The sequence below is a fragment of the Hemicordylus capensis genome, chromosome 3 (assembly GCF_027244095.1).
Source record: "Hemicordylus capensis ecotype Gifberg chromosome 3, rHemCap1.1.pri, whole genome shotgun sequence".
Taxonomy (NCBI): Eukaryota; Metazoa; Chordata; class Lepidosauria; order Squamata; family Cordylidae; genus Hemicordylus; species Hemicordylus capensis.
Genome location: NC_069659.1, coordinates 99,962,320 through 99,974,612, shown reverse-complemented (window position 1 = coordinate 99,974,612; position 12,293 = coordinate 99,962,320). Strand labels below are relative to the sequence as shown.

General features: G+C 42.7%; 1 protein-coding gene across 27 annotated transcripts in view; it reads right to left on the bottom strand.

The window, feature by feature from the left end:
- CASK (calcium/calmodulin dependent serine protein kinase) overlaps positions 1–12,293 on the bottom strand; it is a 402,451-nt gene that overhangs the window by 176,684 nt on the left and 213,474 nt on the right. For all 27 annotated transcript variants that reach the window (XM_053305461.1, XM_053305465.1, XM_053305452.1 and 24 more), the window contains one exon: positions 521–604. In XM_053305461.1, coding sequence (XP_053161436.1) covers positions 521–604 — 84 coding nt within the window. The remainder of the gene's footprint in view (positions 1–520; positions 605–12,293) is intronic.

Here is a 12,293-nt window from a genome sequence, read left to right as displayed (position 1 = left end):
TGAGTGGCCAAGTGCCTCTCCCACCACCCATTTAAACATCTGTATATACCAGTTGGGAAGCAGCAGAGTGGCCTTTAAACTCTTCACACACCCGCTGATGGGTGGGGACGTTTCAAGTTTAAATGACCACTCTCCTGCTTTCCAGATGGTATGTGGGGAGGCTTAAAAAGAAAGTGATTTAGTTATGGTGGGGGTAGACCTGCAAATAACTGAAACTACCCCCCTCGATAAACTAAATCACAGCCTAGAGATGCATTTAGTAGGTGGTATATAAATATGATTAGACAGATAGATATACATATAAGTAGGTGGCCTGTGAATAAGTTAACCACGGGAAATGAACCAGTGAATATTGAGGGCCACCTGTACTACAAATTCTTTGGCATCCCAAATGCCTTCATGAAGCTATATTTCCACTAAAGAATGTTTATCAATCAGGCAAGTCACTAACTGTAATATTGTACTGAATTGTTTGTTTTGGTATATTTTAATATAAATAACTGGTCTGCTCCTTCTGTACCTTCAATTTCCTTCTTGCATTGAATTTTCTTAGCTGCTCCACAGTTTCTGGAAGGTGAATCTTGTATGCATAGCGATCACGTTCCTACAAATAAAGTAACAAAAGATACATATTCAGAATTAAAATCCTAGAAAGAGATATATTTTGAATTCAACGGCAGTTTTATGGAAATATGTGGAAATCACACAAGCAAAAGAATGAACAAGTTGCTTACCTGTAATGGTGTTTCTTTGAGTGGTCTTCTGTGCATTTGTATGTGTGAGATTCACACCTGGGCAAAGACCAGCTTCAGAACTGTCTAGAGATTAGAAAAATCAATTTTTGGTGGTAGCTCCATCCCTTGTGTATCAATTCAGTGGCCATCCCATCTATCTCTTCAGTTGGAGCCACCACCACAGTACCTGAAGAGAAAGGGAGGCTGTAGCGGGGAGGTGGGTGGGTCGTGTGAATGTACAGAAGACCACTTGAAGAAACACTGTTATAGGCAAACTGTTCTTCTTCATTGTGGTCTCTGTGCATCACATGTGTGGGAGATAGTGAATCTTACCTGGTGGTTGGACAGCCTAGAGAATGCTCACAGCACTGTGGAAGAAGAAGGATGATGGAAACGATAACAACAACAACAACAACAACAACAACTTTGTTAGCTGCCCCATAACAAATTATTCTCTGGGTGGCTCACAAAACAGCATTAAAACATCCAGTAAAAATACATTTTTTTAATTTAGTAGCACTTGGTAGGGTTGCAATGAAGGCCTTGGAAAGGATATTTAGATGCCGTGACATGTCTACATCTACAAAGATTAGAATTGTTCACACAATGGTTTTCACATTTCACTTTCATTTTCAACACAAATGAAATCACAACACAACAAAAAACAGAAACAAAAACCCACAACCAAGATACAATACCAAAAAAATTTAATTTCTTTAAAAAGTCAGTTTTATGACTGACTTGAATCATGGCACCAAAGGAAGCATCATTTCTATCCCTTAGATCCAAGGTGTAGTGCCGGATTAAAGTGCGGTTTTACAGATCGTGTCCAGGGGAATGCCAGCAAAGAAGGCAGTAGAAGTCGCCACAGATCCTGCCAAATGTGCATGGAGTGTAGCAGGTAAAGGCTTATTTGCTAGTCTGTAGCAAAGCTTGATGGTAGAACATATCCAAGTAGAGAATCTTTGAGAAGAAACCTGAAGAACTTTATTTGGCTCTCTGTAGCAGATGAAGAGTGCTTTAGACTTGCAGAAGTATTTTGTCCTGTGTATGTAAAAGGCCAGGACCCTGTGAATATCCAAATTATGCCACTTGCACTCCTCAAGCAATGGGAAAAAGGACTGGAAGAGAGACTTCCTAGGACAGGTGAAACTGAGAAACTACCTTAGGCAGAAAGGTTACATCTGGTGTCAAAGAGACCTTATACTTGTGAAAAATGAGGAAGTGAGGATCCACTCGGATCTAAGTTTGCTGAAATAATGGGCTGAAGTAATTACCACCAGGAAGGCTGTTTTTGAGGTAAGTATGCACAAATCAATGGTGGCTATGTGCTTAAATGCCCATTCTCAAAGTCAGCATATTGAATACTAGTGGTGAATTCCAAGTGGGTGCAAACTTGGGAGTGGGGGGAAACAAACAGTCTAACAGTTAAAAAAGCTTCTTAACCATAGGAACTTTGAAAAAGGAACCAAGAACGTGGTATGATGAGATGTCTGCAAGATGCACCTTTAAGGAGGCAGAGGATAAACTTCCTTTTTTCAAGTAAAGGAGGTAGGCAAGGACATCTTCCACTGAAAAATGCTGTGAGCCCAGGTGATGCCCTTTGTTATATTCAGTAAACCTTTTCCACTTTGTCATGTAGATCTGGATGGTTTAAATGCATTGTGGACAACAGTGTGAACAGACAGTGTGGATGGTGCGAGGTTAAGTGCCATGCTGTCAAGGAAATGGCTGAGTAACTTTCATTAGGTAGTTGGTAGGTTGGTAGGCTGGTAAGAGTAGGAGATCTGGGCAGCAGGGGAGGGAGAGACAGACCCCTTTTGCCAGTGATGCTAGGGTTGCAAACCAAGGTTGGCAGGGCCACCAGGGCACAATCAATATGCTAGGTGCGTGGTCGGTCTCTATCTTCTGAAGGACTCAAGGGATGAGGGGAAATGGAGGAAAGGCATATATTTATTCCTCTGGCCAGTCTGACAGGAGAGTGCGGTGTACATCTGCGAAGATGTCGATGGTCGGAGTGCCCCCAACAATTGAAAAGATGGGAACATCTGGATATAGCTGCCACTCGTGAGAGGGGTATTTCTGTCTGCCAAGAGAGTCAGCAACAGAGTTCTCCTTTCTTGAATATGGAGTGCCTTCAGGAAGATGTCATGAAGTACACACCAATTCCAGAGATCTAGTTGTAGGTGAAGAAGGCTCCTGGACCTCGTGCCACCTTGGCCGTTGATATACTCAGATATGGTTGTATTATCCGTGAAGACTAGAATATGTTTGTGGCTCAGCAAAGCTCAAAATTATTTGAGAGCAGGGAAAACCACTAGCAGTTCCAGGTAATTGATATGGCGAAGCTCGTCAGAGTCTGTCCATACTCCTGAGGCCATATAGCCTTTGTAGTGGGGCCCCCAACCAGAATTTGAGGCATCTGTGGTAAGAATTGCATCTGACGAACGTGTGATGAATGGGCAGCTGTTTGTCAAATGATTTATATTCATCTACCACCAGGCAGCCTGAGTGACTGCGGATGGGATTATGAGCTTTTTGGATTGGCTGTCTTTGAGAGGGGAGAAGATCTACAAGAACTAATTCTGGATGACATGCATTCGCAGTCTGGTATGCAGAAGGATTGCAGCGTTGGATTCCATGAGACTGAGTAGGTATCGGACCTTGTAAGCCGTTACGCGGCACACTGTGGGAAAATGAGGAGCAGCATGTAGGATGTCTGACATATGGTTGTCTGGTAAGCAGGCCACGGAGAGGTAGGTGTTCAAGTAGATGCCTACGAAGTCTATCCGCCTTGAGGGATGGAGGTGTTATTTCTTGGGGTTGACCTGCAGTCCTAAACTCTGTACATGAGCCAGAGTAATGCAAGCTTTTTGACTGAGTATGAGGAGCCAATCATCGATGTAAAGGAAGATCTGTATGCCTTGACGTCAAAGAGAAGCTGACTCCCATGGTTTTTGTGAAAATCTGTGGTGTGGAAGCCAGTCTGAATGGAAGCACAGTATATTGGTAGACTTGGTTCCTGACCTTGAAGCAGAGATACAGATGATGTAGAGGATGTATGGAGACATGGAAATATGCATCCTGTAGGTCGAAGGATGTGACCCATGCTGCCTGTGGAAGTAGTACAGGAATAATCTGGATGGTGACCATGTGCAAGTGGTGGTAGCATACAAAGCAATTGAGACTCCTGAGATGGAGGATAGGTCACAGGCTGCTGTCTCGCTTTGGTACCAAGAAATACCTGGAATAGACACTGTGGTGGAAATCTTGAGTAACTTCCTGAATAGCCTGCTTCTGCAGGAGGTTCTGTACTTTTCCCAAAAGGGCAGGGGTTGGTGATGTCATTCAAGGGCCTGATATGGGTGGTGTTTTCAGTGAATTCTATGAGGTAATTGTTATTTGATTATGGAGAGGTACCAATGATCTGATGTTTGCCTGCCAATGAGGCAACTATGGTGCCAGCCTCATCTTCTAGTCACATATTTTTAATTATAGGTAGATGGTAATGGCTTGGTGGTGGTAGGTGTTCTTGAGAAGGACTGGTTGGTAGGCTTATGAAATGAATGGTACTAGTTAGCACAGTAGGAATTATAGGGAGCTTGATAAGGCCAAACAGATGTAGACTGTCGATTCCACTGTGTTTTTCCCTGGTTGGTAACAGTTGTTGGGATGCTGCCATCATTGAGTGTGTGATTGACTTCAGTTTCTGGATGCACACTAATGTGTCATCTTTCTTGTCTCCAAACAGATCTTCCCCACCAAATGGTAGGTCCTTGATTCTGGATTTTGCTTCAGAGTCAGAGAGGTGGATCTAAGCCAAGTGTGTCTCTGCAAGGCAACAGAGGTTGAAACAGTGCGGGAGGCACAGACTGCAGCGTGGAGCAGTAGCTTTGTGCTCTTCTGTCTTTCAGTTAGTATACTGCAGGTTGCCTCTTTCTGATCAAGTTCGACCAATTGCTCCATGAATGGAGACAATTTAACAAAAAGCATGTGAGAATATCGCGGCATGTAGGCTTGAGAGTTTGCAATACGCAGTTGAAGCGCTGCTGTAGAGCAATTCCTCTTCCCAATAGTGTCCAATTTACGTTCATCTCTATCTGCTGGTGATGACAGGGGCTTCTGTCATTGTTGAGGACTGGATAATTAAACAGAAAATTACAGTCAGTTGGTTATGTGGCACATCTAGTTCAGGTGTCTGGCATTTGGAGAAATCATAGCTGGTTTTTCCCATGCGAGCTTGACTACTTAAGAGGTAAGGAAAGAGGAGTCTTTGCATCCAATTCAATAAGGTTGAATATGGAGTCGGGAGCCATGGTAGCATTTGGGAGTGTTTCAACTCCGAGAGCCTTGGCCATACGTTCTATTTGCTCTGAATAAATGAACAATTCATCAGTAGGGGAATCTGATTTTGTTTCAGGTTCCACAGGGCTGGGTCGCAATTATAAATGCATCTCTGAGGGAGGACAAGGATGCCTCCTTGTCTTAAGGAGGCAATCATTAGACTGCTTTTGAAGAAACCTGCCTTGGATCCCTCAGAGTTAAGCAACTACAGGCCTGTCTCCAACCTTCCATGGCTGGACAAAGTGATTGAGAAGGTGGTGGCTCCCCAGCTCCCTAAACAGCTAAGGCCCTGAGTATTTAAGAGAATGTCTTCTTCACCACAAGCCCCATCGCCTGTTAAGATCATCTTGAGAGGTTCGTCTGCAGTTGCTGCCAACTTGTCTGGCTACTCGGGAATGGGCCTTCTCCATTGCTGCCCCTGGACTTTGGAATATGCTCCCTGTTGAAATAAGAGCCTCCCGATTTCTGGCAACCTTTTAAAAGGTAGTGAAGACATATTTATTCACCCAGGCTTTTAATTAGATTTACTGTTTTAATTCTTTTAATGTTGGGTTTTAAATGATTTCAATGTTAATGATTTTAATGTTTAAATGATTTTATTGCAAACCGCCCAGAGATGCAAGTTTTGGGCAGCATAGAAGAAACAAACAAACAAACATCAGTTGTGTCAAGCAGTGGGTTTGATGGAGTCTCTAGTGGTGGTTACTGAGTTTCAGCATCGGATTCACATTCTGAAGCAGAAGCTAATGTATCCAGGTCTGGATCAGGATCTGTGTGGGCAGTAGGAAGTGGTGGAACAACAGGAGCAGATATATTTCCCTGCAGGGCCAAAGGAGAATGATTGTTCTGGTCAGGGGGGCACGTTGTTGTTTTGGAACCAGGTGGCTTGAGGGTTGGTTTTCTGCAAGAGGTTTCGGTTAAGTGCCCTTGCCTGAATATGAGCGGTGTTAGTCCCCCTGGTCATGAGGAGGAGTTCATCTTCTGTAGCGATCATAGGGGAATCTGCTGCGGGATTACGGGCAACATTATCAAGGTGGTGATGAACGGTGATAAGAGCCCAGATCACATGAATCCTCATGCCTGGAACAATATCTTTCTACAGATGGGTGCCTTGAATAATCATGAGAGCAGTAATCATGATGGTGGCACTGGTATTTACGAAGATCCGCAGGCTAGGTGTAGTCCCCATAACATGAATGGGAGAACAAGTCATTTTGGTGATGGTCTAAATGGTCCCTCTCACAGGAGGAGATGAGACCCCATCCTGGGTGGGGGGGGGGGAGGTGGGAATTCTCTTTCATCACCATCATCAGGATAGTAATTAGGTGGATTAAAAGGCTCTTCAAGTGGTATTTCAGACAGTTCGGAGTTGGAATTTTGGTATGGTTCTGCTTCAGGTGGAGGAGAAGGAATTGCAGGGTCCTCCATCAGTTTAGGAGAAAAAGCATTATGCTTCTTTTTTGCAGGCTCCAAGCAAGTAGTCACTGTCAACGGGTCTTTCTTTATGGCGAGTTTGGTTTAGGTTTGGTGTGATTGGGCTTTGCAGCCTACAGGGTGGTCATGGTAGGAACAGATAACGGGAGGTTGAGCAGCAGAGCCGGCTGACTTGTAGTGGTAGAAACCGAGGTGGAGTCCGTAGGGGGGGGGCTCATATACAGTTTCAGATGCAACCATAGTGATTTTGCGCTGGTAAAATGGGCGCATTTGAAGCCATTTCAGGGGAAGCTGGCGTCGGGTAGTGCCAAGAGCGCTTTCTCCCAGAGGGAGAAGTGGCAGTGCGAGGTTCAATTGCAGCATGCTTGATGCATGAAGCCCTGGCAGATGAGGCACACCTCAAGCCTGTGTCCTCCTCCTAAACAAAGCAAGCACCTTGGGTAGGGATGTGCATGAACCGGCAGATGGCTGGTTGGGCAATGAGGGTGGTGGTTTACCTTTAAGCAGGAGAGAGGGTGCTCCCTCCCCCACGTTTCCCCTACTGGTGCTGTGCCGGAAATCATTGGTGCGGGGCGGCAGCATACCCTCTTGCCTCCCCGGTCAGCTTCAGTCTGGAAATGTCTGGGGCACATGCTTTTGTTTGATTTATTTTGAAAGTTCAAAGCAGTGCAAGCTCTGCAGTGGTTGGCGAGCAACTGAGGAGATAGATGGGATGGCCACTGAATGGATACATAGTGGGTGGGGCTACCACCAAAAATTTATCTCTCTAATAGGTTCTGAAGCTGGTCTCTGCACAGTCACAAATCTCACATGCACAGAGACCATGATGAAGAATAAAGGTAGTTTTGTAAACTTTTGACAAGAAAACAAAACAACCAATAAGCCACATGTTTCTATTCTCTTGTTAGTAACTTTGTTATACTTCAGCCAAATGTAAGCCAACATTATCAAATCATCAGAATCTTAATCATTCATAGAGGATGTCTATCAATGCATACTAGTCCTGAAAGTTATAGAAGCAGTGTACCCCAAATTATCCAACGCTAGGGACAAACAACCCAAGATAACTAAAACTTGTGACCTTCGCACTTGTGATTACCCCAAATGTTTCTGATTGGACTCAGAACTGGAAACTGAAGGTTGTGACAGTAGGAAACTGAAGAGATTTGAGGATTAATTCCTTAGGCGTTATGATGTAGTTTAGGCTAGCCTTTATTCTCATGAATGACAAAAGGAAGAAAATTTATATTACAGTCTTGGTTTCTCCTCACTACACTCATTCACAATACCTTCCAATTCTGCTCCTTGTTTGCACCCTCAAACTCCACCACACAATCTATGGAGGAGAGATGGAAACAACTGGACATACAGTCTTCAAAAGAGGTGTCCTCTTTGCACTATCAGGGCCTACCTAATTGCACAGTAGGGAAATGACTTGACTAGCAAGCCAGAGGTTGCCGGTTCGAATCCCCGCTGGTATGTTTCCCAGACTATGGCAAACACCTATATCAGGCAGCAGCAATACAGGAAGATGCTGAAAGGTATCATCACATTCTGTGCTGGGGATGGCAATGGTAAATCTCTCCTGTATTCTACCAAAGACAACCACAAGGCTCTGTCATTGCCAGGAGTCGACACCAACTTGATGGCACACTTTACTATGTACTATTATCTGTGATCCTTCTATCCTCCCCTCTTTTTGTGCATTCTTACTACTAAAGTTTAGAGTACAACATCCCTGGGACAAATGCCAAAGAAAGAATTTATTGCACAATTCTTAAAATCTCTGCTTTTATGCTCAGTGAACTATCACTGGAACACATACCATGGTATTACAGTGATAACTTGCTTAGACCTATATGCTACCCAGTAGCAGTTAACCTTCCTATAATCTGGGTTGAAAGTAAAACTTAAATCTGAACACTGTAGTGGATACTAGTGAAAATAAAAATATCCACCCCCAAACACCCCCTGCTCTACTCACAAGCTTAAGGATGTGCAATTTACCCATGTTTCTTACTGGGTAAATTGTTTCTTTACACAGAAAAAAAGAATAAGACTGTTCTCTGTCTCCAAAGGGGTCACTCTCTAAAAAAGAAACACAAGGTAGACACCAGCAACAGTCACTGAAAAGATGCTGTTTGGATAGGGACAGTTGCTCTCCCCCACTAAATATAAGACAGGTGTATCTTGGCCTAATCAAGGACTTTGTAGTTAATCAAAAGTTACGAAATAAAAAAGTTATTATTTTTATTATGGTAGGAAGCACTGTGGAAGCTAATGCCCCCAAAACTCTTTTGAGTATGCAGAGCTTTTCTCAGCACAGAACAGCATCTTTTATTGCATGCCTGGAGCACATTCATATCCAACCCCCTCCCAGTTATCTTTTATCTTGCACTAAATAACTGGGGTTTTTTAGTATCTTGTGTGGGTTGTCTTTTTTTTTTTTTTTTTTAAGTAGGAAGACAGGGCTCCACATTAAAGTGGAGAAGTTGCACAGGAATCCATTCAATGATCTACTGAAATAAAGCAACTGCAAAACAAATTACAAACCAACAACAATTATATGGCAGACACTATCCTTTAGTATGCTACTTGTTTGTGGTAAAACTTAAGAACAATTATGACAAATACAGTACTACAAAAGAATAGGAAAATGAAGTAATGGAACATCACACACAAATGTCAAGTTTCATTTATCAAATTATATCAGATTGATTTTCTATCAAAGGATTTTATCTTTATTTTCAATTCTTATGTAAAATAAAGGGGGAAGGGCAGTAAATTCTCCGAAAAAACAAAATTTGATTTTTTAAAAAGGATTGGATTTCTGATAATAAATCAAATTTTGTTTCCATTGTATACCCTGGAGAAATCCATACATGATAAAATAATTTCAAAGTAGAACTAATGGAGTCTCCAGTATTGCATCTACAAAGTTCAGCAGAGTTGTCTAGGGTTGTGAGAGGGCTAGTGTATGCCCTTCCTTCCTTAAATCCAAATTTAGAACCATTGATTATCTGCTATGATGTTTAAATGAGTTATTGGCAGAGAAAATTTCTCATATTTGAGCTGATCTAGACATAATGATTACTGTACAGGCTGTTGTGGAGACATCCAACTCTTCCTCTTATGTGATTAGATTGGATCAGTTTCAGTTTGCGACTCCTACACACATGGACAAGTTGCTTTGGATGGTGCACCCTAACACCTCTTCTCTTCACCTTGCTCAACATGACTTATACTATTGGGTAGAGAGGTTACTGGAGAAGGTCTGGAAAACATAATAGATGCTTCTTTGAGGTAGGGTAGGATTCCTCCTTGTATTAAGGAGACCATTATTAGACCATTATTGAAGAAGTTAGGCAATTAGAGGCCTGCCTCCAACCTCCCATGGTTAGGCAAGGTGACTGAGAAGGTAGTGGTCTCTCAGCTCCAGGCAGTCTTGGATGAGACAGATTATATCCTCCACATTTCAAACTGGCTTTTGGATGGGCTATGGGGTGGAGTCTGCACTGGGTGATCTCCAACTAGGAATCAACAGAAGGAGTATGACTCTGTTGGTCCTTTTGGATCTCTTGGGGGCTTTCAGTACCATTGACCATCGTATCCTTCTGAGTGACATGAGAGAGATGGGTCTGGGAGGCACAGTTTTACAGTGGTTCTGATCTTATTTCTTGGTCAGATTTCAGATGGTGTTGCTTGAAGACTGTTGCTCTTCGAAGAGAGAGCTTTTGTATGGAGTCCCACAGGGTACCAAATTGTCTCCATTTAAAAATAATAATTAAAAAAATCTACACGAAACCCTGGGAAAGCTTATCAGTAGATTTGGTGCAGAGTGCTGTAAATATGCTGACAAGACCCAAATCTATTTCTCCACACCAACCTCATTGGGAAATGGCATAACTTCCCCAAATTAGGGATGTGCATGGAACTGGATGTGCTCTCACAAAAAGTGGGCACGCAGGGCTGCAGCATACCTCCCTGCAGCCCCACATGCCTGCTTTATGCAAGAGTGCCAGCGGGTGGGGGGGAAGCATCAGGGTGGGGGATGACTCCTCCATGCCCTCCGAACTGGCTCGAATGCCAGTTGACGGAACCAGTTTGGCGCTCCTAGAATTGAATGCCAAACGATTCCATGCACATCCCTACCCCGCATGCCTGCCTAGAAGCGGCAATAGGCTGGATGAGGGATAACAAACTGAAATTTTAAAAACTGTGTGTTTTTATCCATGTATAGTTTTTTGTACTTGTATATTGTATATTTTAATATCAGATTGTTTATATATTTTTTGCTAAATACTTTTAATTCATTTTTATTATGTGTTTTAACTTTTGTAAACCACCTTGTGATTGTTTTTAATGAAAGGTGGTATATAAATCTAACAATAAATAAATAAATAAATAAAATTGAATCCAAGTAAGATGGAGATACTTAATGTGGGGGGCTGGGGGCGGGGCAGTCAGAACTCAAGAGATGGTTTAATTCTACCTGTCCTGGTTGGGGTTACACTTCCCCCAGAGGGAACAGGTATGTAGTCTGGGAGTACTCCTGGATCCATCCCTCTCCTTGGTGTCTAAAGCTGAGGCAGTGTTCAGGAGTGCTTTTTATCAGCTTCAACTGATACGGCAGCTATGTACATTTCTTGAGATAAATGACCTACAAACAGTGGTGCATATGCTGATAAACTCCAAGATTGACTACTACAATGTGCATGATGTTGGGCTGCCTTCGTACGTAGGCCGGAAGCTGCAATTGGTGCAGAATGAGGCTACCAGATTAGGCTCTGGGGCAATCTGAAGAGACCATATTATTCCTATTCTAAAAGAACTTCACTGGCTACCAATACATTTCCAGGCCAACTCTAACATGCTGGTTATTACCTATAAAGCTTTAACGCCTTGTGCCCATGGTATTTAAGAAAGCTCATCCTTTGTCATGAAGCCTGCCACCTAGTGAGATCTTCAGGAGAGGTCCAGTTGTAGTTGCCACTGGCTCGTTTGGTAGTGACTTGGAACTGGGCCTTCTCTATAGCCACCCTGGAATGTGCTCCCTGTCAGAATAAGAGTTCCCTCATCTCTGGCTTTCTTCAAGAAAGCTCTTAAGACACTAGGGATGTGCACAAAATGGATTTTGTGTTTTGTTTCGAGCTTGAAACAAAATGCAGATGGCCAAAATATTTTATCAAAACAGTGGTTGACCCAGTTGTTTTAACAAAACAACAGTGTTCCAGCCATAGGGAACAATGGGGAAGCTCAAAACACTCCATTGTTCCCCATGGGTAGCTCATAGGGACACCAAAGTGATTTCAGTGGTAAGGCATGATGTGTGCTACCTACTACCCAACCCACAAAAGAAATCAGCAAGTAGGACAATTTTAACAAATTTTTAACCTTTCCCCCAAACCTTCATAGGAGCGCAAGCCAGTGCCAGAAAACAAATCAGCAAGGGGAAACCAGACTTCCAAAAGGTGCTTGAATTGTCTAGAATTAAAAGAGGGTTGTTTTGTTACAAGCTCGAAACAGGCCCTTTATTTTGTTTTGTTTTGAACTCGAAACAGCCTGTTTCAAGTCAAAACATTGTGACGTTGAAACATTTTGTACATCCCTATAAAACATACCTGTTCCCCACCCTCCAGCTTTAATTAAACAATTTATATGGTTTTAATTTCATGTAAACCACCTGGACATGTTTTCTATCAAGTGGTCTATAAATCTAGTGAGTGAATGAATGAATGAATGAATGAATAAATAAATATACTGTTCGCTTATCTTAATATC